The 27,256-nt window shown below is 41.9% G+C and overlaps 1 protein-coding gene across 1 annotated transcript in view; it reads right to left on the bottom strand.

Moving 5' to 3' along the window:
* STK39 (serine/threonine kinase 39) overlaps positions 1-26,222 on the bottom strand; it is a 292,241-nt gene extending 266,019 nt beyond the window's left edge. Inside the window, exon 1 of the mRNA XM_025405116.1 lies at positions 25,867-26,222. Coding sequence (XP_025260901.1) covers positions 25,867-26,083 — 217 coding nt within the window. The 5' untranslated portion in view covers positions 26,084-26,222. The remainder of the gene's footprint in view (positions 1-25,866) is intronic.
* Positions 26,223-27,256: the final 1,034 nt, after the last annotated feature.

Below are 27,256 nucleotides of genomic sequence, written 5' to 3' on the forward strand. Positions count from 1 at the left end.
GTGACTTTTTTACTTCCTTCCCTCCTACTAAATCACAGAGAGTTGTGTGTAGGTCTCCTCTATCCCTCTATTGGCCAAAACTAATGCCAGTCAGACAGATGCCCTTAGCTAAAGAAAGAGAAAACATATCTAACCCATTCCTGACCTTCTCTCCAAGTGGTCTGGGGCAAGCAGGCACTCCTCTCAATGCAACAAAACTCTGGTCTCACAACTGCTCTCCTACCAATCTCAGTGTTGCCTGATGGTCCAGGTTTAGGAACTTAAAAAGCAAATCAACATTTAAACAGATGAGACTGTGTTCACAACTTCATAGATGCCTTCCAGGCCCTCACAAGTTACCTCGATATTAAAAAGGAGACATCAAATTCCTTTCACCTACTTTTCTTGCTTTCATCTATTTTTTTTTTTTTTTTTTTTGCAAATTTTGATTTACAAGTTTACTTTAAACTTTATCATCCAAGCATTATTTGCTCATCTTACTATAGAATGCACCTTGAAACATAATGGCAAGTTGTGAGGTATTGCACAACGAAAGAGATGAAGAGCCTTCCTTTGCTTGAGTATTTGAATAACGATGATAATCAAAGTTGTTCTTTGTTAATAAATTTTAATGTGAATAATATATACATTTATAAATAGAGACAAGGGTCTCACTATGCTGCCTAGGCTGGTCTCAAACAGCTGACCTCAAGCGATTCTCCTGCCTCAGCCTCCAAAGTGCTGAGATCACCAGCATGTGCCAATAATGAAAGGAAACTAAACAACTCAGTTAGCAACAGCAACAAATGCCCACCAAAGCTGAGAACTTCTCTGCTGAGAAGCAACACACAAGTACTGAATATGCTGTTGGTTTATCTGGTGAGAGTTCTCCTGGGGCAAAGAGAAAACCACTCTAAGCAGCACAGCATAATGGTTAAGAGCGGACTTAGGGACTCTGGAGAGAGAGGAACTCGATTTGACCCTAGCAAATATTTTAAATCTTCAGCTTCATTTTCTTCATTGGCTTGATATCAGTATTAAATGAAATGTGCATGTAAAAAGTACTTGGCAGAGCAGCAATTAATACAGCACTGATAGGTGGAAGAGATGACTAACAACATGGATACAGCTCTCTTCTCCCAAAGAGACACGTATAGTCAACTCCAAAAGAGATGTCAAAATCAAAGGCAAGTCATTTCAATTGCATCAAGAAAAATATTCCGTAAAATCAAAGGCAATATTTCCAGGGAAATTTTGGTTCCTAACAGTTCTCCATTAAATGCTTGCTTAGTTTCTTCTGGATGAAATAAAAAACTTTTTGTCCAAGAAAATATAATTGAACATGTGTCCAAATGAGGAGATTAAGATTATACACACTGCCCTCACTTTCAGTTAAATACCACTTTCAATTAAATCTAGACTGCATTGCAGGGGTCATTTTTTTAAGGTGAGTCACTTCATTTAGTATTTTTCCAGTAAAAGGTAGAAATCTTTGGCTTCAAATGCTGATCTAGGAGACAGAGTCAGAAATAATGGTGATTCCTTTTGTTTCCTGGGTCAGTTTCTTTTGCATTGCCGTAATTCATTTACTTGGTAAGTCATACTGAACTGCTGGTGATTTCAGAACAGGAAGGCAAGTGAACACATGAGCAGGATGATGGGAAGTAAAAAATTCCACTATAACCAGGATACCTTTGTTCAAAGGCACAATTCTATTAAATTCACATCCTGTGGTCATTTGTTAAGTTCTTGGAACAATGGTAAATTTAGTTACTGCATACAACAAAAAAACCATTGTTTCTTTTCGTTATTTCTCTTCCTTGTTGAAAGTTTAAACATTGTCTCAGAGTCCAGAGTTTACATACAAGCTAGAACATGATGTTAATACATGCATATCAAAAAACAAATACACACACACTTACATGTACATTCAGTTAGTGTTAGCATTTAACCCATGTTTGTATAGGCAGCACTAAACTTCAAAAACTTTTTATGAACAAAATTGTGAAGTTTCAGGAAAACATTCGTCCTCTCTCTCACTACTAGTCTATCTTGGAACAAGACAACTAGTCTGCAAGACAGAGTGGATGGCTGGAATTTCCAAGTTGGAAGTGAAATCCCTTCTTTTAGGATCAACAGTAGAGCTATATAACATGCTATTGATGAAAGATAGAAGGACTTTGGAGATGGAACGATTAGTTACACACCTCCACCAGAGGACTGCCTCACAGGGCATAATCATTTCCCTGTTTCTCTCCTGCACACTTTCCAAGTTCCTCAAGGTGAGACCACAAAGGGCGCTTCTTCTTTGGATTACCAAGATGTAGCAATGCCGGCACTCACCGGAGCGCAAGAAAGACCAAATAAAGAGATAGAGGATAATTAACTCATCGTCTAGTCAAGAAAAAGCAGGGAGATTCAAATTCTGACCTTCAGCCAGCTCACAGTTGCTCAGGTCTTTCTAAAGAAAAGACTCTCCACTCTTTCGACCCTGTTTCACGATTTAACAAGTATGGATCCGCTTTCTCTAACATGGAAGGAAGAACTTTCCTAACCCACACAGCGCCTTGCACTACCAGCCAGGAGATGACAGGCATGTTTACAGAGTAGCGTATTTGCATCGTTTTTCCTTCTTTTAAATGTCTGACAGTCTGCTGTTTTGGCTGAATATTCTAGTCTGGTTTCAATGGTGGGAAGCACATGAGCGAAACGCTACGGTGTTTTCACTTGGTGTAGGAATCTCTCTCCCCACTCTAATGAACTGTGAGTCCACTGCCAGAATGCTTCTGTGCTCTTTTCAGCTGTCAGTACTTTAGCATTAATGCTAATAACTTTTCTAAACCTCCCAATGTCCCCATCATTGCTCCGGAGAGACGACAGGCCATGAGGATTGCTGCTTTATGCAACTTATTTTATCAATTGCATTTGTAGGTACTTTGTGTGACAGAAGAAAGAATGAGAGGAGTAGCAGAGGGTATTTTTAGAAGATACCTCATCTCCTCATATTTTCTGAGCCTTTTTACCAATGTAGTAGCATTAATTATTTTGAAGACACATAAAAAGTGGTTTGGAATGTAAGCATTTCCGTTCATGATTTCCCTGTATGTGAAATGTTTAAGTGCTTAAGTTACCATAAGATTAATCCTTTTTTAACACCACAAAACCAGTTAGAGGATAAATATGTAAAAAGTAATCATTAAAATATAAGGTTTGAAAAGAGAACTTTTATCTATCCTAATTATCCTATAGGAGGTGCTTAATTAATGTTTATTGCATGACAGTGAATTCTCTAGTCAGTGAATTCTCAATTAGCCATACCAATGGAAGGGTACACTGATGTGGAAAATATAAATAACAAAAGCCTTCACACACTGAGTACTTTCCACGTAAAACAGGGACAATAACACCTGTCCATTGGGTTGTTGTATGGACTACATGAGCTAACTGTGAAATGCATTTAGCCTAGGAGCTGACAAGTAGTAACAACTCCTCAGTGCTAACCGCTATTATCATAATCATCATTGTCATTTTCTATGTATCACACATTCATGATCTTTAAACCTTAAAACAACTCTGCAAGGCCAATATGATGATCCAGATTTGGTCCTGAAACACCACAAAGCACAATGAGGCCACTAAGTAACTGACTCTCAGTCACAAATCTAGCAAATGATGCCACTGGGTTCTGAACCAGGGTCTGACTGGAGTTGCCTCCAATTGCCAGGTGATGCTACTTTAAAAATAGGGACCTTTCTTCTAGAAATTCACTTCTTGGCCAGGTGTGGTGGCTCACGCCTGTAATCTCAACACTTTGGGAGGCCGAGGGAGGCGGATCACTTGAGGTCGGGAGTTCAAGACCAGCCTGGCCAACATGGTGAAACCCCGTCTCTACTAAAGATACTAAAAAATTAGCCGGGTGTGGTGGTGTGCACCTGTAATCCCAGCTAATCAGGAGGCTGAGGCAGGAGAATCACTTGAACCCAGGAGGCGGAAGTTGCAGTGAGCCGAGATTGCACCACTGTACTCCAGCCTGGGTGACAGAGTGAGACTCTGTCACAAAAAAAAAAAAAGAGAAAAGAAATTCACTTCTTGTCCTGAAGTTTGAGAATTGTAAACCTAGGTCAGACAGCAAAAGCAGAGGAGGCAAAGAGGACCATAGCAAGGGTGAGGGCTTTGCCAACAGCCACGACTAGGTTCAGATCCAGCTACATGACCTTCAACAGACTGTGATCATGCAAGTCTCTGCCTCCTGATTTGTAAAAACGAGACAATCACACCAACCCTCGCAGGAATGATGAAAGGATCATGCGTAAAGTATGCTGAGTAATTGGTCCAGTCCTCGGCACACAGCAGGTGCTCCGTAAGTGTTTGTATCAGAATTATCTGGTCGACCTGAATTGCTTTTAAAAGTCATCGTGGTATGGAGGAAAAAATCCCTCCCAGAATTTTGACTTTGAATATTTTTTCTAAAGCTTACTCTACCTCAAAATATAAAGTAAAATTCTCCCCCAGACTCAAATAACTTCTATTACACATAATTTTTCTTTTGTCATGTATTACTTTAGACACATAAACACAGAAAAATATATTTTGCCTCTGTAAACACAAAAAAAACAATTATATATAGTCATATGTTCTATATAGAATCATATTCACATAAACTTTGGCACTTATAAGGGGAGAAAGAAAAGAGTATAATGAAAATTAAACCAAAATATAAAAGAATAGGAAATTCTTTTAAAAAATCGCTCTCTTGGAGCACTGTTATGCTACAAGATAACTGATGAAGAGGCTCTATACATACATATGTACTGATAATGATGCTGATAATAATGCTGATAAAGACCCATCAGCATTAAAAAAAAAAAAAAAAGGATAAACAAGGGGACACAGTCAAAGGGAATATGGTTCAACTGATAATTTAAATCTGGTAATCAGATAAACCATCAAATCTATAATAACATAACAGTAGGAAAATTCACTTCATTATTGCATGAAATGAAAAGTAAAAGAAAGCGCATTTACAAACGCACACTAAGCCAGGCTTTAGGTGATTTTCAACTCTCCACCAAAGCAATCAAATAGAGATTAACATGCCTGTCAGCTGAAACCAGGCTGTCAAAATGAAAGCCTTAAATTACACATGTCCTTACCAAAAAGGATTTAAAAGATTTTTCTCCTAAATAATAAAGAGCACTCCATAGTTTTTAATAAAATAATAATGTTTAATTTTGTATATGTACTAAAAAGGCATTTTTAAGGAGATTAAAATGCAGATTCAAGACCACCAGAAGAAACTTGCCAACACGAAATCAGACCATTTGTATTCATCTCTTCCGAGTATGTTGTTCATTTGTCTTTTACCCAGCAACAATTCCTGCAAAATGATAATCAAAACAGCCTTTTGGTAAACAGGAGCTTAAACACTGCCTCTCAAATCAGATTGCATTTCAAGTGATCTGAAACCAAACTAAGAAAGCACTTTGTGAACATCGTTTTCATTTTAAAAAGTCACAGGGAAACTGCCCTTTGAGGTTCTGAGGGACACAGACACCAAAGTTTAGGACTCAGCAGTTCATGATCACTGACACATCCAACCCTCTAGCCATCATTTTGAAAGTGAAGCAGAACGGGGTTCAGGAGGAAGAGAACAGGGGAAAAAGGGATACTTAATAGTGACTCTCAAGAGGAAAACAAAGCAACCGTGAGAAATCTTCCAGAGGATATTAACAAACTTTCATCTCTGAAACACCAGATCACCAAATACATCATAAAATTTGGGAGGATCAGATTCTCTTCTCCATATCCATGGAGAAGATACTGCTGATAAAACTATTGACATAGGAAAATTAGTTCCTCAAAGAGTATCAGGTTCCAAGTGTATTTTTCAGAATTTTTTCACCATTACATAAACAGGATGAGCTACTTCATAGTACTCAAAATCCAGCAGAAAAGGCAAGACCAGACCATATCTCAGGATTCAGGTATCATTATTTCAGAATTTAAGACAATTTACAACTGAAACTGGGCATAAGATTTCCCGATTTACAATCCATAAGGAAAAAGGGAGGTTCTTCCTAGGGAAGAAAGTTATTTATTGACTCAAAATAATAAACTGCTCTTTAAACACATTGTAAGTATATATTTTAACAAAGAAAGTACATTAGATCAGGATTACATTTTGCTGATTGGGGTGATATGTCGTCTCTGTCTCTTTCTTTCCTTTTAAAGCCAAGTGTCACCTTAGGTGACAGTTACTTACCTAAGAGTAACATTACATAAAACACTCACTAGTGGTGCCTGCCACACTTGTGATTCCTTCCCAGGCAGGAACTTCCGAGGCTACACCCTTATCCAAAGAGGGTGCCTGAGTTTAGGGCAGTCAGGAGTTCTATGAAGGGACTCGCTAAAAACTAGATTCTCAATCTTTGGGGTTAAGATTGGGAAATAAAGACAGAAGCCAGCAATTAGCAGCCACAGTTGTGGCTAACAGGGAAAGAAGAGAGAGGGAGCTATGAATGAGCCAAAATTCTGACTAAGTAGAAACAACATGACAGAGAAGACACGCACAGAGAGTAGATAAGAAAGCCAAGTAAAAACAGCCAGAGAAGCAGGTAGGCATGAACAAAGCAAACACACGCTGACTGGCTAGTTACACTAAGGTTAGAGGATCCAGAATAGTGAGGACCCAAAATTTCCTGCTGCTGAGGCCTTATCCACTTCCCAGTCCATACATAGACATTTCACTGCAATTCCCAAGACCGAGATCCTCAACTTTTCCAGGGATGCTAGAAAACCCAGGATTAGGGATGAGATTCCTGTCCCCCTATTCCCACATCTATCTTTATAAAGAATGCCCCATTATTTGGGTTATTTTAGTGAGTCCCTGTTCCTTATCACCTAAAGGGTAGATTAACCAATTTTGTTATATTCTATGATCCAGACTTCTCACCAGTTCAAAAAAATTTTCCATAAATTTGCTCATATGAATAAATTTCATCACACTTCATTTTTTAGACCATAAGTGATGCAACTTTCGTTCCCTAAACTGAGGCGATAATTTTTTTCTTTTCCAATCCACAATTACCCAACCATCCCACCCCACCCACCATTTTCTCCTAACCTTAGATATTTTAGGTCTGGGTGAAATCGGGAATAAGGCAAGATGCCTTCTCACTCTAACTCCCTGTTACCTTTAAGGTCAGTAATGGGAGCAACTAAGCTAGCATTTAATTAGTACAACTGGAAGAAATTTTCACAGTATCTATCAAAAGTATAAATGCAATACCACTGGCCCTAGCCATCTGAAATTCTGGACATCTATCCCACAGAAATAATAAAAACTTGGAAATAATCAATAAGTTCATCAAGAAAGGAATTAGTTAAGTAAATTAAGCTGTACTCATACAACAGAAATGGATCCAGAATAGGTATTTTTAAAGGAGGTGGATCTCTGAGAAATGGCCTGGAATGACAGCTGTGAATATTTATAATGTGTACACTTTACTAAAAATATTTACAGAAAATATACAGAAGTAAAATACCCAAGTAATATATATATATTACTTTGAAGAAGTAAAAGTTACAGGTTGCAGAACATTATGTATAGTTTCCACATTACATGTAAAATTATTACATTTTGGAAAAATCTTTATATAGATGTATACATAGAAAAAATCTGCAAGGATACACACTAAACTGGCTATACAGCCCATCTCTGGGCAATGAAAGTTGGGAGCTATTTTCATCTACTTGATTCACAAATATTACACATTTGTAACTTAAAAAACTTTTTAAATAAAGACTAGTCATGCCAAAAGCTATTTTGTCCTTTTGTTCTAAATACTATAAAATCATTAAAATTTAGAAGACCACAAAATTCAACATTCATATCATCAAATTAAATTCCTATTCATTTCTCCCACACCCGTATGAAATCATTTAGCTAGCTCTACAAAAAGATACCACATATTTAACTCATCTAGAAAATCCTCACACTGCCAGCTCTAGGTTTGATACGAAGTCACTATGAAATCCAAAAGTCACTACTCTGTTCAAACATATCCACAAACAGTAAGAAAGTTACTGACTCTTAACTTCTCTGTGGCAGAACTTTTTGTAAAACAATTTTTTTTTGAGATGGTATAACAGTACATCTCCCTTCCTTCTATTATTTCTAAACTAAAAAAAAAAAAAAAAAAAAAAAAAAAAACTAAAACAGTCTGCTGTGTCGTCCAGACTGGAGTGCAGTGGCGCGATCTTGGCTCACTGCAAGCTCCGCCTCCCGGGTTCACACCATTCTCCTGCCTCAGCCTCCTGAATAGCTGTGACCACAGGTGCCTGCCACCATGCCTGGCTAATTTTTTGGATTTTTAGTAGAGACGGGGTTTCACCGTGTTAGCCAGGATGGTCTCGATCTCCTGACCTCGTGATCTGCCTGCCTTGGCCTCCCAAACTGCTGGGATTACAGGTGTGAGCCACCGCACCTGGCCAAAACAATTTTTCTACCAATTGACGTGCCAAATATCAGAATAAGGTGATTCAATAGTATCTGGAAGACAAAAGGCAAAGTATAATAGATACTCCTAAAAAATCTAAATTGTAACACAGACATTAAGATTAGATTGTATTAGATATATTCTGTGATTCTGAAAACACTTAAATATGAGAAAAAATACACTTATACACTTTGCAGTAATCATAAGGCATGCTTGCCTATCAGTGTATGCCAAAATCTCAAGAAACAAAATCACTTTTGCCAAGCAAGTATTAATCTAAGACTAGTTTATTTTACTTGCTCTGACAAATTAAATGTGAAAGTACTGGGAATACAAAAAAAGTAGACATTTCCAAAAATATCAATTTACGTTTTTTTTTTAAAGTCCTATGCTAAGTAAATATATACTCCTACATTAAAATTCAAATAGTATCTAGCCTTGGGTGATGAGGTTACTTTTCCTGCTTTTCACTCAACAGTGTTATATAAATTTTCAACAATGACCATATATTATTGTTTGTATAATATTTGAGAAGTTTAAAATAGGGCCAGGCTCAGCGGCTCACACCTGTAATCCCAGTACTTTGGGAGGCTTAGGTGGATAGATCACCTGAGGTCAGGGGTTTGAGACCAGCCTGACCAACATGGTGAAACCCCATCTCTATTAAAAATACAAAATTAGCCTAGTGTGGTGACACATGCCTGTAATCTCAGCTACTTGGGAGGCTGAGGCAGGAGAATCGCTTGAACCAGGAGGCAGAAGTTGCAGTGAGCCAAGATTGTGCCATTGCACTCCAGCCTGGACAAGAGCGAAACTCAATCTCAAATAAATAAATAAATAAATTTAATTTAATTAAATAAGCTTGGAATTTTTAATAACCTCAGAGATCCAAGATAACATCTTTTTCTCAGTGCTTCTTCCTTACATGAGAAAGGAACCCAGGTCAGCCACGGGAAGGACGCACTACAATTCTAATTCCACGTCCAGACCTGTCTTCCAATGTAATAAGCAGGTTACTTAGCCTTTAAATCTCTAACTTTATAAAGATAACACTTAGCCCTCTTCCCACATCTAAAAGCATATAACATTTTATGATAAGGGCTTTTACCAGAAAGACTTTACAACTTAATAAAAGGTAAAATAGGCCAGGCGCGGTGGCTCACGCCTGCAAACCAACACTTTGGGAGGCCAAAGTGGGTGGATCACGAGGTCAGGAGTTTGAGACCAGCCTGGCCAAGACACCAGCCTGGCCAAAATGGTGAAACCCCGTGTCTACTAAAAATACAAAAATTAGCTAGGCGTAGTGGCAGGCGCCTTATAATCCCAGCTACTCCAGAGGCTGAGGCAGGAGAATTGCTTGAACCCAGGAGGCGGAGGTTGCAGTGAGCTGAGATCGCACCACTGCATTCCAGCCTGGGCGACAGAGCAAGACTCCAACTCAAAAAATAAATAAATAAAAGGTAAACAGTACATCTCCCATTATTTCTAAACTAAAAAAAAAAAAAAAAAAAAGAACTAAAAAAAATGAAGAGGGGCAAACTCTGTAATTCTGTCAATAACTGTTATTAAGCTTCTAATATTTCTATCCTAATAGGCCAGCAATTCTTCTTGAAAAACTGTGAAACATGGAATAAAATATTGCTGGACTGACTTCAAAGTAAAGAAACTTCCTTAATTACCTAAGCAACAATCTACCTTTAAATTGAGTGATACACAGACAATGTGTTATTTTTCCGGCTATGACAAATCTAGCTCATGACTTGTAGGTGGCAGGAGAAACAAATACATATGCATGCAAACAATCTATATTTTTAATGTGGTGTTGAGTTTTAAGAAACTCAGTCTGGAATAAAACACCTCAAGGCTAAAAAAGGATCAGCATTACACACACACACCCTCCCTCACCCTTCAAATATCACATTGGAATCAACATTTTTAGATTGTTTAGCAAGCGACACACTCCCGAAGTCACTTCTATAGCAAAAGTCACTCTGATGCTTAGTTCATACAGCAATGAAACCTATAGTCCATGAAACCTATAAACCATGCCACTATAACAATGAGAGTGTAGACAGGGTTGTTGGGTAATAATTTCCCCTAACACATGTGAAAAACAAAAGTTAGATGAATGACAAACATTGTATATTCATCTTCCTTGTGCTAAATTAAGCTGCTGTGGCAAGGAATCTGCAAAATGGCAATAAGAATTCCTACCATCCTTGTATACACATCCCTCTGCCATGTGATTTTACCACTCCTCCCAAAAAGTAGAAAAATCTATTTCCTTTCCCTATGAATTTGAGCTGGCCTTGTGATGTGCTTTAACCCACAGAATTTGGCGGAGTGGCATTGTGTGACTTTCCAAGACTAGGCCTCAAGAGTCCTTGCAGCTTCCATTCTCACTATCTTAGAACACTGCTGCAGTCAAGAAACAAAGTTCAGGCAAGTTTCTTTCAGGATGAGAAATCAGTGAAAAGTGAGGGCCAGTCAACAGCCACCACCAACCACCCCACACGCAAGTGAGACCATTTGAAAACAGAGCCCCAGCCAAGCTGACCATGGGTCTGACCCCAAACTGAAGAATTGCCCAGCCCAGCCAAACCCAAATTGCTAACTTGTATTACAAGCAAGTAAAATGGTCCTTACTTTAAGCCACTAAGTTTTGGGGTGGTTTGTTATACAGCTGTAGATAGCTGATACAGTGAATTTCAGAATCCATGATGAGAGAACCAAGCCTTTCAGTCTGTCAGAGGCACCCTTGATGGCAAAACTTCAAAAGAGGTACCTACCTCCACAAGAGGCTGCTGCTGAATCATCCTTGGAAAAATTACACTCTCCCTGCCAATTTCCTTGCCTTGATCCCTTGTCAAGTCCTGCAAATTGTAAACTTGGAAATGCCCCCAAATTCTTATTCTCCCCCTTTCTCAGACCTGCTCAGGTCTGAGGTCTCTTGAGGTCTCTTGCTGCTGTGTACTAGTCTTTGCCTCAGAATGAGTCCATCCATTTTCTCCCTGGCTTCGCAGACCTCACTGTAGAATCCCATCCACCACCCTACCAAACTCCTCTCAGCCACCATCAGCTTTTACTTTTGCAATCCCTACCTCTGTGCCAACAGCTCACTGTAATCTCCAACCAAGTCCTAGTCTTATCACTTCTATGAAATAGTGATCCAGAATTTATTACAAATAATAGTAAACAAAACTGACGGTAAACAACTAACAGAGCTATCATGCTAAAGAGTCATTCTGTAAGGTTACATACTTATTCCAATACGAATACCACTGCTTAAAACATTGTTGGAAGTATTTTAAAAGCAAATTAATGTCACCTTAGAAAATTAGTCTCATTTCTTCATAGGAGGACTGATAGAAATGGCTAATTTTGTTGTTGTTGTTGTTTACCAGAAAATAAACACCACCTTTATCAAAATAATAACAACAGAAAGGATTTTCAATTTCTCAGAAGGAAAATAACATGACACCAGCACAAGTGTTAAAAGAGTAAATGGCTACATTTCTTATTCTGATAGCTTCCCACCACACACCGAAGGTTCCTCAAGGACAGCTGCCACCAGAGCTGCTGCAAGAACATACTTTTCACTGGGCGTAGCTTCACAGTCAACTCCTCAAGCAAAGACTAAAATATTATTTCTTTTTAGAAGATCTTGGTTGAGGGAGAACATATCAATATGGAGAACAGATCTTTGCTTCTCGAATTCAAGAAAAACCATTAACTAATCTATCAATTTTTCTCTGATACACTGTGCCAGAGTGCTCTGTGAAGAATCCTTTTCCATCCCTACCACGTGTCTAGGTGAAGGGAGAGGAGGAGGTGGCCAAGTGCCAGTACACTAGCAGACACTCCTGGTGATGCTCTGGGCTCCGCTCCCTTTCTGCTGGTAGTAGTAGGCATCTTTTCTGGCAGCTGCAGCAGCTTGATGTGGGGGGGAGGAAGGGGCCACCCACCAATCACCTCTTCTTGAAGCCATATTTTTTTGCGTTCATAGAAGAGATCTTAGAGCTCCTCAAATTGACAATCTTTGGGCAGCCATCTCTGTCCTTCTCCTGGATGGTGCACTCCTTACAATAATAGGCACCAGAGACTCCAAGACCTCCACGGATCACACGGTGCCCCTGGTAAAATCCACAGTTACACTCATCACATCATCAAAGTGCAGGGACACACACAGGAGTCACAAATCACACACTCGCCATCACATTTTTCACCCAGTCTTCCGATGGCAACATCAGCCTGCTTGTGGCAAAAGATCTAAGTTTTCATTTAAAAAAAATGTAGCTATAAAGTAAAAATGGACACCCTCCCACACACCCCCTGAAGGAAAGAACACTTTCTGTATATAACAATTCTGATATGATTAATTTAAAGTCAGTCATACCTCATAAAGATCATCTTTCCTATTTTTGTCACTCCCTCTCTTCCAGGTAGCTCCAAAAGACAAGGAAATATTTAGTTTTAAACAACTACATATGGCTAAAAATAATTTCATTTTTTAATATGATAGATGAACAAAACGAGCATCCAACTGTAAGTTTTACCTGTCCTAGTCACTGGAACTTCAACTATCTCCCTTTTCCATAAAGGCTGTTTAAGCAAAAATATAAGTTACAAAGCTGCCTATATTATCTATTTCCAATGGGCTTTAAAGAACAGGACATGAAGGCCAGGTGCAGTGGCTCACACCTGTAATCCCAGCACTTTGGGAGGCTGAGGTGGGCAAATCACGAGGTCAAGAGTTTCAGACCAGCCTGTCCAACATGGTGAAACCCTGTCTCTACTAAAAGTACAAAAAAATATTAGCTAGACGTAGTGGCGGGTGCTTGTAATCCCAGCTACTCGGGAGGTTAAGGCAGGAGAATCGCTTGAAGCCGGGAGGCGGAGGTTGCAGCAAGCCGAGATCGTGCCACTGCACTCCAGCCCAGGCAACAGAGTAAGACTCCATCTCAAAAAAAAAAGAAAGAAAAAAAGAAAAAAGAACAGGACACGAAATTATAGCCTTCAGAAAGTCTTGTAGCATTTATGAAGATAATCAGAAAAATGGCTACAGATGAACTGAGAGGCTCAGCATCTCTTGGCCCTAGAGATCAGAGATCGTCACTTGTTAAACAACTGGTGGGTATTTACTTTATTAAAGATAAACACTCTAGCCCCGATCTTGACTTATGCCAAAAATATTACTATTCTTAAGTTCATCCTAATGATCACAATTTGAAACTACACAGAAACACTTTCCCTAGTCCTATTTCAGCCACCCCCGACTACCCAGGAAAGGTGCCATATTAAAAATGTTTCCACAACAACTCGTGTTTAAGGTCAGGCACTGGGTTTAAGACTTCAGAAACTTGAAAGGGCATATACAAGGAAAAATTTTAAAGGGATTACATAGTAAAACATTCTCCGCTACAGCTCCGGTCACTCAAGGGACACTAAATGTGAGAAAGCACACACTGTTCCTGAATTGCCCAAAATTAAACCCACTTAATCCCCCTATACAGATTTTTTTCCCACCCCTCAGTCATTAATTCCTTCTCCCAAAAGAGCAGGTACCCTACCCAAATAGTGCTTGCTGAGTTTGAATTTCTATTAAGGTACTGGCTTAAATGATGTTTTACTTGCTTTGTAAGGATAAACTATTAATCCTTGAATCACTCAAATACCAAAATGTTTCTAACTCAAAGGAAAAGAAGGGACTACGATTCAAATTCACCGTTTAAGTGACTAAAATTAATTTTGGTATTATTTTTCCTAATTAGGGTTAATTTCAGAATTTCTCTGTAATTTCATTTTTTAAACCTATATAATCAGTCCCTTCTTCATAACATAAGACAAACCGAAGTGATTTCTGACTACGATATCCAACCCAAAGACTCTAAAATGATCTTTTTAAAGAAATGTCACATTTAGATATTTCTGAAAGTACTGGGTTTCATTTGGACAGAATCTGTGTTTAGCCATCACAAGAACATTTCCAAAATGATGTAAGTCAGTAAGATAAAAACTTATACTTCAAAACTATCCTCCTGAGTCAACAGGGGTATCTGTTTCACCACACACAAGAATACTCTTCCTCTGAAAAGATGAATTGACTAGCTTGCAAATAGGCAGAGTGAAAACAAAAGATTTTTAAAAAATCAGGTGATGCGTGTCTCCTTTCTGTACTAAGTCAGTGGCAATACCTTTGCATGTTATAAAAAGGTGGCCTCATACTACTTACAGCCATTATAGTAGTATTTAGCCAGTCTTTGAACACTTCCAAGAAATTACCACTCAGCACCATCCCATACAACTTTCTGTGAGGAGGGAAACAGTCTGTATCTGCACTATCCAATAAGGCAGTCGTAGCCACAGTTCATTAGTGAGCACTTGAAATGTGGCTAGTGCAACCAAAGGACTATATCCTATTTCTTTAATTTTACTTAATTAATTTAAATGTAAATAGCCACATGTGGTTAGTGGCTACCAAGCTAGACAGTGTGGTGCTAGCCCCTTTCTTCTGGGAACACTGCTGCTGCTCTGTTATAAAATACCAGCCCCGCCTAAGGGACCACCTCCCTCCAACTAATGATCGGTCATGCAGTATGTCTATTTCACGTACTTTTCGTCAACCCTCAACTTCCTGCTCCTCAACCTTACTTTACAACACACATCCACCTCCACCTCACTGACAGATGATCACCCAAGATTAAAAATATAATCTACTGTAATAGGCCAAGCAAAAGGTGATGGCTGAAATGAAGACACTGTATGTTTACATATAACCTGGTTACATGTTAAATAAACATGCCCTGATGAATAAATATAGGTAAATAAAAATCATTTAAATGCCCCTAAAGGCATAGATTTTTACTGATTCCTATATAATAAATATGTTCTCAGATATATTTTTACTCTATTAAAATTGAGTCATAGGCCAGGTGCAGTGGCTCATGCCTGTAGTCCCAGTACTTTGGGGAGGCCAAGGCAGGAGAATCACTTGAGGCCAGGAGTTTGAGAAGAGTCTGGGCAACATAGTAAGATTCCATCTCTACCAAAAAAAAAAAAAAAAAAAAAAAGTTTTAATAGTTTAAAATTTATTGAGTCAATAATCTTTTTTTTTTTTTTTTTTAAGACGGAGTCTCGCTCTGTTGTTGCCCAGGCTGGAGTGTAGTGGCGCGACTGGAGGGTAGTGGCGCGATCTCGGCTCACTGCAACCTCTGCCTACCAGGTTCAGGCAATTCTTCTATTTCAGCCTCCCGAGTAGCTGGGATTACAGGCATGTGCCACCGCGCCCGGCTAATGATTTTGTATTTTCAGTAGAGACGGGGTTTCACCATATTGGCCAGGCTGGTCTCGAACTCCTGACCTTGTGATCTGCCTGTCTCGGCCTCCCGAAGTGCTAGGACTACAGGCGTGAGCCACCACAGCTGGCCCAAGTCAATAACATTTCTAACATCTGTCTTTACACCAATAAGGAAACAATGTGATATAAGTGGAAGAAAATACTGAATTAGGGCAGAATCATGAGTCTGGGATCTTAAGGACTTTGTGGCCATAGGCAAGTTTCTTCAACTTTGGCCATTAGAGAGTTTTCAGTTACAAGACAAAGCAGCTGGGATGGATTTTTTTTCCTTTGGTCTCTTCTAAAATTAAATTTCTTAATTCTCTCTATATTCTTGTGCCACCCTAGGAACTTACTTATAAAAGCCAGCAATGACCTGCCATTCTTTCCCCAGGAACCCCCATCTGCTGCTCCTCTTCCTCTGCTTTCTTGAGTCACCCCATAATTAAACAAAGAGAGATAGTGACATTGCCAGAGAGAAAGAAAGAGAACCAGATGATTCAAATTAAAATCTAAGCTACACAGGATAGGTCAATAGGCACCAACCCCCCAAAATATAACTCTTTTTCAATCCCCAGACTAAACAGAGTAGGAAATAAGCAGTTGGAATACCCTTAATACAAACTCTGGTTCAAATTGATGCAACCAGTTCAAAACAAAATCATTGATTCTTCTAAGAATTAATCCACAGAATGATTATGAGAAGTCTCACAACTATCACAGGTCACTGGCTTCCAAAATACTCCCTGAATGAAGATCTATCATAGAGGTCATCCACCTCTACTTTCCATCTAGTTTTTCTGACAAATAGCTCCAGTGGTAACTAAAGGTTAGAAACCTAAACCCATAAATGTCAATAAAATGTGTATTTTTACCTAAGGGAAGAATCGCACGAGCACCCCCAATACTAGGCTTCTGAGAATTATACTAAATGCCACTTACCTGGAAGAGGTTTCAAAAAAAAAATCAGGGATAATATGAATGTAGAGGTCTCTACCATTTCTATCTTAAAATGTTTTCCCATATATCAAACTACACAATCAGTTTAAAAGGTCAATTCATCTCAATCCTCAATGTCCAAGAAGTTTCTTAAAGCTAAGCCAGAGTTTATTCTCAAATGACTGTTTGGCAAGTGAGAAGAAATTTGAAATATATCATTTACTCACAACAGATTCCAAAGTATTTATCTAAATCAACTCTAGAAATAAAGTACTGCCAATCCATTCTCTAAAGGATTTTTATTTCTCTTCTGCTTTTCAGTTAAGCCAAGTCTGAAATGCCTTTTTAATTAATATATTGAATTCTTGTCTAATATCAAAAACTTGGCCAATTAATGGCAGATAGGGAAAAGAGAAACACTTGAATCACTTCGACTAAGAGCTGTTTTGGTATAATCTAAACAAAACTATCCTAGAGGAGAATGTATGACTTCACATGATTACATGGGGAATTATATTTAAATAGGAAAAAAAACTTTCCCAAAAAGTACACTGTAAAGGAATTATAACATCTATTAGATCGGTTTTGACTTAAAAAGAATGACCTGGTTCTATGGTCTTAGTAGGTACCACACCCACCCTATCCTGTTAGTCCCTTAAAAAAATATTTTTATAATTTATAAAAATAGAACTCCTGCCATTATAACAACCTTTGAAAGCCACTTGTTCTGCAGTTCTGCTCCTGTGTTTCACCTGTATCCCTGATGGTCTCCAGCAGTCCTGATTCCTACACAGGAAGACGTTCCACAGAACTTCAAGGTGGGCGTTATATATAAATACATGAACAGCAAGAGACAGAGATCACTGGTATACTCAAGAAAACAAAGCTCTAGAGCTTTTGAAGGGCAGTGTGGGACTTCCCCACTCCACCCTACAATGTCTATGGATGCCAGAACTGTGGCAGGGAGCTCTGGGTCCTTTCATCCAGCCAGAAAGGCCACCTCTCAGTCCTATGACCTCAGGAGAGCCAGGCCTCTGCATGCCTACCTCCACAACACATGCAGGTGGACGCACTCAAAGTGCTTACTCTTCATCTGTGAGGATTAATGAGCTAATTTCTACAGAGTCCTTTAAGCTGATTGGCCCAAACGCAACTAAATAAGCACCATCATTAACCACAGGCAAGATCAAACCCTCAGGATCCAGCGAGGCAAATTTTTAGACGTCAGGCAATGTTCCTCTTCCACAAGGTGAGGAGGGAGTATTTATCCAAAACTCAGACCTTCATCCAGAAAACATTTATTAAATACCTATTATGACATGCGGGGTATGGAGATGAAAGACCCTGTCCTCAAAGAAGACTCAACAGTCTACAGCCAGGCTGGCAAGGAAGAAACAATTTGCAGACAGTATGAGAACTGCCAAGGAGCGAAAGACCCAACAGAGCCTGAAGGGCAAGTCGGGATTGGGGCTCTAGAGGCAGAGATTATTTGTGTGACAAGAAACCACCTGTTCAGGGTATGAGAAGGGAGGCCCAGTCAGGGTGCTGGTTACATGGTGTGTTCAATTCATGAACATGCACCAAGATATACATTTTTTATATGTACACTTTTCCACATGCAAATTATACTTCAATAAGGGCAATATTTAAAAGAATAGACAGAGCTCTTTGCTACATAGATGAAAATGGAAGGAAGGATCTTGGAATAAGGGTCTTGGAATGGTGTTCCAAGCAGAGGGAAATCTTGCCTAGAAGAGGCATTTCAGCAACTACAAAACGTTCCCACTGGCTGGAGAGTCTGTCCTGAGACTGGAAATGACACGATGTGGCTGAAAAGGGAGGCAAGAGACAATTCCCAAAAGACCTTAAGCACTGTGCTTCAAATTAGTCTTGAGAATGATGGGAGAGTTACCAAAGGCGTTTCAGCCTGGGAGAAACGTGATAAAGAATTTTGGTATAGCAGTATCATTCTGGTAGTAATGCACACTACAGCCAGAAACAAGAATGGAAAAAAGGAACCTGATTAGGAAATTATTACAATCATCCAAATAAGAATCGATAAGGGCCTGAACTAAACCAGTGGTGGCCGACATGAAGAGTCAGAGTCAAATCAAAGAAGATTTCAAGGAGGTGGAGTATTTAGGACTGGGTGACCAAACAGATGTGAGAGATGGACGAAGACAGAAAAGTACAGGATGGCCAGCCTCTCAAGAAGATGAATATAGAAGGAACCAGATTAGGACTGAGGCAAGGGTGGAGAGACAATGAGTTTAACTGTATGAAGTCCCTGTGAAACATTCAAACGAAGACATTAAAAAGGTAGTCCAAACACTGGTCTATAGTCAGGAAGATCTCGGCATTTGAGGTGGTAGTTGAAGCCTCAAACAGATAGAGATGTGGATCCTGCATCCGAGGCAGGCAGCGGAGTACAGGAAGTCCAGAAGGAAGGCATGGCATGGAAGCTCAAGCAAATGCCTTTCCAAAAGGAGAATGAAAGATGGCACCTAACCCTGCAGAGAGCAGAAAGAAGGACTGCAGTGTCCACTGGCTCTGGCCACAGAAGAGTCACAGTGATTTCAGAGAGAGTAACTTGGGTTTCTCAGGGAAAGGGCAGAAGCCAGACGCAGTGGGCAGAGAGGGAAAGGGAGGTTCCTTGAAACAGTTTAGCAGTGAAAGGAAGAAATGAGATAAGGGAGTAGCCAGAGGAGAAAGAAACAGGGAGAGTGTTTTGTTTTGTTCTCTTTTGTCATTTAAAGATAAGAGACAGGCTTGAGAATATTTATAAACTGAGGGAAAAGCAGAGAAGGAAAGAAGGAGACAGGGAAGCCATGGTGATGACTTTATCTGAAAATGAAGGCCTCTGTCCTCACACTGGCTGGGACACACAGGGAGTGTTTCTTTTAGTCAGCAGCATTTCCTGCCAGCATGGCAGCCTCCAGGCAAACTCAGAGGTGGAGGAAAGTGCAGTCTTAGCAGGTTGTTCTCGGAGCCCTCTTATAATGGGCTGCTCCTCTTCAGCAACCTTCCCGCAGGATGCTCTCATCACTTGTCAGAGGGCCATTTGGCACCTAAACCCCTGAGCTGTCCAAATCGCCAGGAGCTCCACAGGTCTCTTCAGTTTCCTCCCATAGCAGTGGAGGTGCAAGGAGAAGCCAGATCCCCGGGGGCCTCTCCCCTTATAAGCCCCTTCCAGCAGCCCAGCAGAAGAGTGGGACTAGGGAACAACCTCTCCTTCCTACCTCCTCCCTGCTAGAAGCATAGCAGAGAAACTCTTCAAGCCACTCCAGAATCTTGCCAAAGATAGGACTGTGTTCTCTCCTGATAACTTGCATCTGATTAGCAAATGAAGTCTATAGAAGTTATGGCTAAGACTAATTGAAAGCATGCTGTGTGCCAGGCACGATTCTCAGTGCTTTACATTCTCTCATTCCTCACAACCCTATTTTTATCATCTCTATGTTACCAATGAGGAAACTGAGTGCAGACACATCTAAGTCATTTGCTCAAGGTCGCAGCATCAGTGACTGCCATTGCAGGACATGAAACAGACCAGGCTGTCGGACTCCAGGGCCGGCACTACTGCAACTTATTTTCAAACACCGTCAGTAAATATAGTATACAATAAACCATAAAAGTCAGGGAAGAATTCATAATATCATTAGTTAAAAATCAAATACATATATAAAGGATTACAGTCACTTTACCATAGTTTCTTTTTACCTTGAGATCTCCCCCCAGCCCCATGACAGCTAAAAGAGTATTTATCTTGTAAATATAATTAATTCTACTGAATTGTACACTTTAAGAATGGTTAAAATGGGCCGGGCGCGGTGGCTCAAGCCTGTAATCCCAGCACTTTGGGAGGCCGAGACGGGTGGATCACGAGGTCAGGAGATCAAGACCATCCTGGCGAACACGGTGAAACCCCGTCTCTACTAAAAAATACAAAAAACTAGCCGGGCGAGATGGCGGGCGCCTGTAGTCCCAGCTACTTGGGAGGCTGAGGCAGGAGAATGGCGTGAACCCGGGAGGTGGAGCTTGCAGTGAGCTGAGATCCGGCCACTGCACTCTAGCCTGGGCGGCAGAGCGAGACTCCGTCTCAAAAAAAAAAAAAAAAAAAGAATGGTTAAAATGGTATAATTTTTGTTGTGTATATTTTACCACAATAAAAATAATACAAAAGAGGCCGGGCACAGTGACTCACACCTATAATCCTAGCAATTTGGGAGGCTGAGGCACGCGGGTTACTCGAGGCCAAGACTTCGTGACCAGCCTGGCCAACATGGTGAAACCCCGTTTCTAACAAAAAATACAAAAATTAGCCAGGCCTGTAATACCAGCTACTTGGGAGGCTGAGGCAGGACAACTGTTTGAACCTAGGAGGCGGAGGTTGCAGTAAGCTGAGATGGTGCCACTGCAATTCAGCCCAGGCAACAGAGCAAGGCTCTGTCTTACAAAAAAAAAAAAGAAAGAAAGAAAAATTATATATATAAAGAGGCCAGGCACACACCTGTAATCCCAACACGTTGGGAAGCCAAGGCAGGAGTATCGCTTAGCTCAGGAGTTCAAGACCAGCTTGGGCAACATAGTGAGACCCCCAACTCTTTAAAAAAAACAAAATAGGCAGGCATGATGGTTTGCACCTACAGTCCCAGCTACTCATGAGGCTCATGTGGGAAGATCACTTGAGTCCAAGAGTTCCAGGCTACAGTGAGGTATGATTGCACCACTGCACTCTAGCCTGGGCGACAGAGTGAGACCCTGCATCAAAAAAAAAAAAATACAAAATACAAAAGAACATTTCTATATACATTTTTCTACTTATAAAAAATAAGTGAAATGAAATTAAAATCAAAGCCCTGTCTTCTTTGAGACAAAGCATCTCAGGCATCATTTAGTATTTTAAAAACAACAACAAACAAACTAATCAAGGTCAAAGAATGCACTGCAGCACCAAGGCAGCCTGGTGTAAAGGTCTGGGAGATCAGAACACACACTCAGCGCTCCGGTTCCCTTACCCCAGTGCCAGCAAAGGTACCACTGTCCTCAGACTGCCTCTAGGATATCTATAAAAACCAGTTCTAATCCCCAAACCATTTAAATCCACAGAAACTCTGAGAGCACACAGCGAAGTGGGAATGCCCGGGGCTGTTTACAATCTCATTTTACGAGAGGCTTAAAGACCTGGCCATAGGCACTATTACCTGGACCTGAGGAAAACACACCTCAATGGATAAACAAAGCCTCATAGGAGAGAAATAAAGCATTCAAAGGAACCCTCTGTCACACCACGTCCAGGATTCTAGAACTGAAACTCTTCGTGTTGACTAAGATGGCAATTTGTTACTTTTAGGTCATTCTAAATGACCACCCCGGACAAAAGTGAAGCAACACTGAGAAATCTAGTATAAAACTACATAAAGAGAGGTGCATCCTGCAAAAAAAAAAAAAAAAAAAACTAAGAAAATCAAACATATACGTTGAGGCAGGAGTCTAGTGTTTCTCAGAAGAAATTCAGCAAAGATAACAACACTGCTGGAATCATCTGATTCAAATACAGAAACTGGTACTTCAGTGACTACAACTCTTTGAATGAGAAGCTCCATTCCATTACAGACGGCCAAGTAAACACTTATATGATTCACTTTCATTCCCTGTTTAGCAAATCTAGGTAATATTATTAATACCACCAACAAATAAACTAAGTTTTCAACTGGCATAGCTTTAAGTGCCCCTTATACTTCTAAAGGTAGGGGTACCTGCCTTTGGGGGCTCAACTCACCCCCAAATTCCTTCTTTAGAGAGGTACGGAACAAAGATTAACAAGGCTGAAGAGTATAAACAGGTCGGAAAGCCTCCAAAAAGATAGAAATATTTGAAATCTACTAAGACAAGGATATCAATGGCTAGAAGAAGGAATTTAATAATTTCCAACATTTTTAACCCCTCTGTAAATATAAAACTCCTTCCAATCGATTTTACGTCACTTCCAGGTCATGAATAAACTTCTGAACCAGAATACTCCTAAGAGCATTACAGTTTCTCCACCGACCTTTTAAAACACAAGAACAACAATACAATAAAGAGAAAACTTTATTTTTAGGCTTGCAAAATCCTGTGTTTATTTTTCTAAAACAGAAGTCAAACAACTGAACGTGCTTTGTTTGGATTTTAGGAAACTCATTCTCTCCTAATCCTGGGGGCCCCAAACTCTGCCCAGAAGGAAATAAAGAAAAAGTCCTCCGTGCCCGTGCCATGCTGGAAAGTTAAAACACGGTGCCTCCTTTGGCTTTCTGCTCAGGCACATCTGAGCCTCCTGCTGCTGGTCACGGTTCACACTGCTGGAGTCATATCATATGACACCTGCCGTATGGCGGGTAGAAGCAAAGGCTGTCAACTGGCGTTCATGTTGAAACTGGTTCAGTGTTTGAACTGCTAACTTCTGCATGTAATGTTTAAGCAAAAGTGCTTAACCACAAGTTCAGTCTTAATCGCTCAACTAGCATTAAACCCTAAATGGAAACAGGTTTGTAATTCCCTATAAACATGAAGCCCTTGCGAAAAACCTATTCCAGCAATTTGATTTTCCAATAACAGGGCCCCCACACAGGCCATCTCTTTCTCTTTTAGTTGGGAAAATATGAGATAAACTTCCTATTTTTCATAGAAAAGCCCTTCCCACAATGCAAATGTGCAAAAGTCAGGGTAGAATAAGCAGGTGTTTTTGTTCTCAAACTCTGTTTGAGAGGAGTTTGAGAACAACAACAAAAATTTTCTTTTTTTCCACTAAATTGACCACCATAATTAACACCGCTGGGACTGCAAACTGAAAGAAGTTCTGCCATTAATCCCACTCAACTTAAACTCAGATTTTATTAGTTCACCAAAAAAATACTGTTTTCAAAAGGCAACGTCTGTATTTTAACCCTAATAATTAACCAAGTAGGTATATAAATTGATTATAAGTTCTACCAATCCTGTGGACTCTATGGAAAATTATGTGGTAGATACCATTATTCAACTTTTATGGCCCACCTCTTCCTGTCAGAAACAGAGTTCACAGCTGGTTACTGAAGGTAACAGTGGAAATAATTAAGCACCTTACAAACTCAGACCTAAAACCTAGCTCAAATATGACCTCTACTAAGAAATACTCCGCTTCCTTCTCTCTCCTGGCAGTTACTCCCTCCTTCGGGCTCTCCCAGCACTTACTCATCACATCCTATAGGATCCTTTCCCTATGTCTCCTAACAACTTAGGGCAGGGATCTTTTCTTAATTTCTATATTGCTAGCAACTGGGGCAATGCTTGGGACATAGCAGGCCTTCAGATCTTGTTGCACAAATAACAACTATGAGGTTACATGCTATAAAGTCTGCAAAAAGAGGGGCAGAAGAAACCACAGCATTTTGCCTTGAAAGCAGAGGGCCTCTCAAAGAATATTCACACTCACCTTGGAAGCAGAGTGAGATTTAGTACACAAAGATAGGCACTCACGGGAGGGAAGAGCCTCTGCAAGGCAGCAAAGAATGGAAGACCAGATGTGCGGAAGACAGCGGTGTATTCAGGAAGCAATCAGTGAGAGGAGACAATGGGAAGAGGCAGGCAGGTTGAGGGTACAGGGCTTATATGCCAGGTTAAAGAGGTTTCCATGGAATATTCCAGGCTTTGAGAAGTCCCTGAAGCTATTTATTTCAGGCAGTGACATGAAGACTCACCCCATGAGAGTCTTTGGTCAAAAATTATGGAAGATCTGGGTTTTCAAAGAATTTTGTCTACAGATGCCTATTATAGGTTATCTGAAGCTTGTATATATCCTAGGTTACTGACCTGCCCAACATTTTCTCACGTATTTCTACGCATATAGTGATATATATATTTCCGTCTATGCTATGTTTTATTCCACAACAGCAGGTGATAAAGGCTCATTTAAACACCTAATGAAATTTTTGTAGCTGTTTTGTTTTAAAGGGAGGTGACGAATTTTTTTAAGTGAAAGTTAGAAAAAATACTTAAGATAAATATCCTGAACTCCTTTTTCATCGCTGTACTTACATACCAAGATTCTGGGAAGGCAACATCCCATCCCTGCGTCAGTAAGGTTAGACGCTGAGGGCCCACTTTACCTGGAGGCTTCCCTAAGTGACAAGACTCTCAAACTGGATGATCCAATAGGTGAAGGGACAAAACAAATCTCCTGGCCCTTCATGTGCTTGGCCCAAGAAAAAGTAACGCCGAGCCCTGCGACTCTGCCAGGTATTTAAAAATGTAAGATAAGGTGATATTTGTGAGCCGGCCAGAAGGCATCGAAAGGCAGGGAGCGGATCACCGGCAGCCTCGGGTTTCACTCTTGTAGCTCGGCCTGGACCAGAGGGAAGCATCGGCCCGGTGCAGGGCAGGAGGCCAGGGCACCCGCTTTCCCCGGGGGGCCGGACTGGGCGGCAGGCGGCGCACCCTGGCACGGAGGGAGGCGGGTACCCGGGCGCTCCGAGTGGCGCTGAGAGCCGGGCTGCAAGGCGGGCGTGGAGTGGCGGCTGTCAGGGAGAGAGGCCAGCATCCTCCCCGGCCTCGGGAAAGCACTGGCGCCTCCGCGGCTTCTACGTGGCCCCGTTACCCACGGCGAGAGGGTAACGACGTGAGGCAGAGGAGCTGCTGCGCCCGCAGAGTCCCCCAGGACGCGGCCCCCGGGGCATTGGAAGTCCAGGGCGGCGCCCCGGCAACCCCACCCCACCCGTGGCTGCCTGTCCGCGTGGCCATCGGCCACGGGCTGCGGCCCCGGCACGCGGGGGGAGGGAGATGCGGCGGCGCCGCCGGGTCCCCCGCTCCACCGCCCCGGCGATCCGGGAGATAAAAGTTTGCAGCATGCGGCTCGTCTGCAGTGCGAGTCACATCCGCCGCGCCGCCTCCTGCAGCACCAACGCTCAGAGAACGAACAAATACATTTAAAAAATAAAAAAACTGTTGAAGCCGGTAGGCCTGAAGCTGGCCGCTCTGCCTCCAAGGCGTGCATGCAGACGAGCCCAGCATCCCGCGCCCCCTCCCGCCCCCGGCCGCGCCTCCCGCCCGGCCTCGGCGCCCGGCCTGTGCCGGCCCCGCCGCGCCCGCAGCACTGACCGATAACCTCCTGCAGCTCGTACGCGTCCCTGCAGATGGGCCAGCCCACAGCCTGTGCCGCCGGGGCTGGGGCCGGGGCCGGGGCCGGGGCCGGGGCCGCGGGAGCTGCTGGGGCCGGCGCTGCTGTCGCGGCCGCTGGGGCCGTCGCCGCCACTGTCACCGGGGCCGCCTGCTGGGGAAGCTGGACGTGCACGGGCGAGCCGCTCGGCTCCGCCATGATGCTGCGGAGGAGAGCAGGAGGACGAGCCGGCGGGTGGACGACCTTCCACTTGAAACTTCCTTTGCCTCGCCGCCGACACCTCTCGGCCGGCGCACGCCCTCCCCGCCCGCCGCCGCCGAAGCCAGCCAGGAGGGGAGGGAGCAAGAAAGGCCGAGCTGGGCGGAGGGAGGAGGCAGCGCCGGCGGAGGCGGGGAAGGGAGGAGGCGGCGGCCGCTGCGCTCGCCGCGCGCCCCAAGCCTAGCGCGCGCTGTTCTCCGCCTCGGCGAAGGGAACCGCCGCCCCGCCGCCCCCTCCCGTTCCCGCTCCGCTGGCGGCCGGGGAAGTTCCCACCAAAGGAGAGTCAGGCCGCTTTGTGTGTGTTTTCGGGGCCGGCGGCCCTGGTTCTCCTCCTCCCTCGCTGCTAGCCCTGTGCCTTCGCCCCAGACAATCAGGCTCGCCAGAGGACGCCCCCTGGGGACCCCGAGGGCGGGGTCGTTGAACGGCCGCCAGGTTCTCACATTCAGAATTCTCCTGCCACCAAAGAGAACGTGAAGTTCATTTACAAGTTAGCGAGCGGGATACCTACACGGTGTCCCTTTGCAAGACGCCAGTTAGAAAATAACCCAAATTGTAACTTTCCGGCGCTTTACCTGCCAGTATCCCTTTCCCACCTTGCCTAATCTAATCGCAGTCCTTCTAGTTTTTCTTAGTAAATGAAACTTGATTCCTTAGGTCCCTGGCTGTTCAGACTTCTTCATTTTTTCCAAGCCGCTTGGATCCCAGGGAGGCGATTTAAGGGGCTGTGGAATTAGAGTAAGACATGCAGGAGAGGTTTAGAAAGTTTGCTCAAATTCTACACGCTTAATAATTGCCACATTAGCCCGTGAGGACACTGAGGCCAGACATTAGGTATTTCTTTAGAGTATACTTGGTAGGGAAATAATTTATTGAGGCATGAATAAACTGTGTTGGAACTTTTAATTGCTGCTTTTTCAACACCCCAAAAATAACCTCATCTGTAAAACTGCTATGGTAAAACCATAGGTTTTTCTGATTATAGGTATCATATTTTAACAGTGAATGTTCTCTGTGTTCCCTCCGTGGAGGTGACGAGGATCCACCATTCTTGTCTCCAACTGAAACGGGGCAGTAAACCAATAGCATTGGTCGTTTGGCCGAGGTGATCTTGTC

Source organism: Theropithecus gelada, chromosome 12 (assembly GCF_003255815.1).
Source record: "Theropithecus gelada isolate Dixy chromosome 12, Tgel_1.0, whole genome shotgun sequence".
Classification (NCBI taxonomy): domain Eukaryota; kingdom Metazoa; phylum Chordata; class Mammalia; order Primates; family Cercopithecidae; genus Theropithecus; species Theropithecus gelada.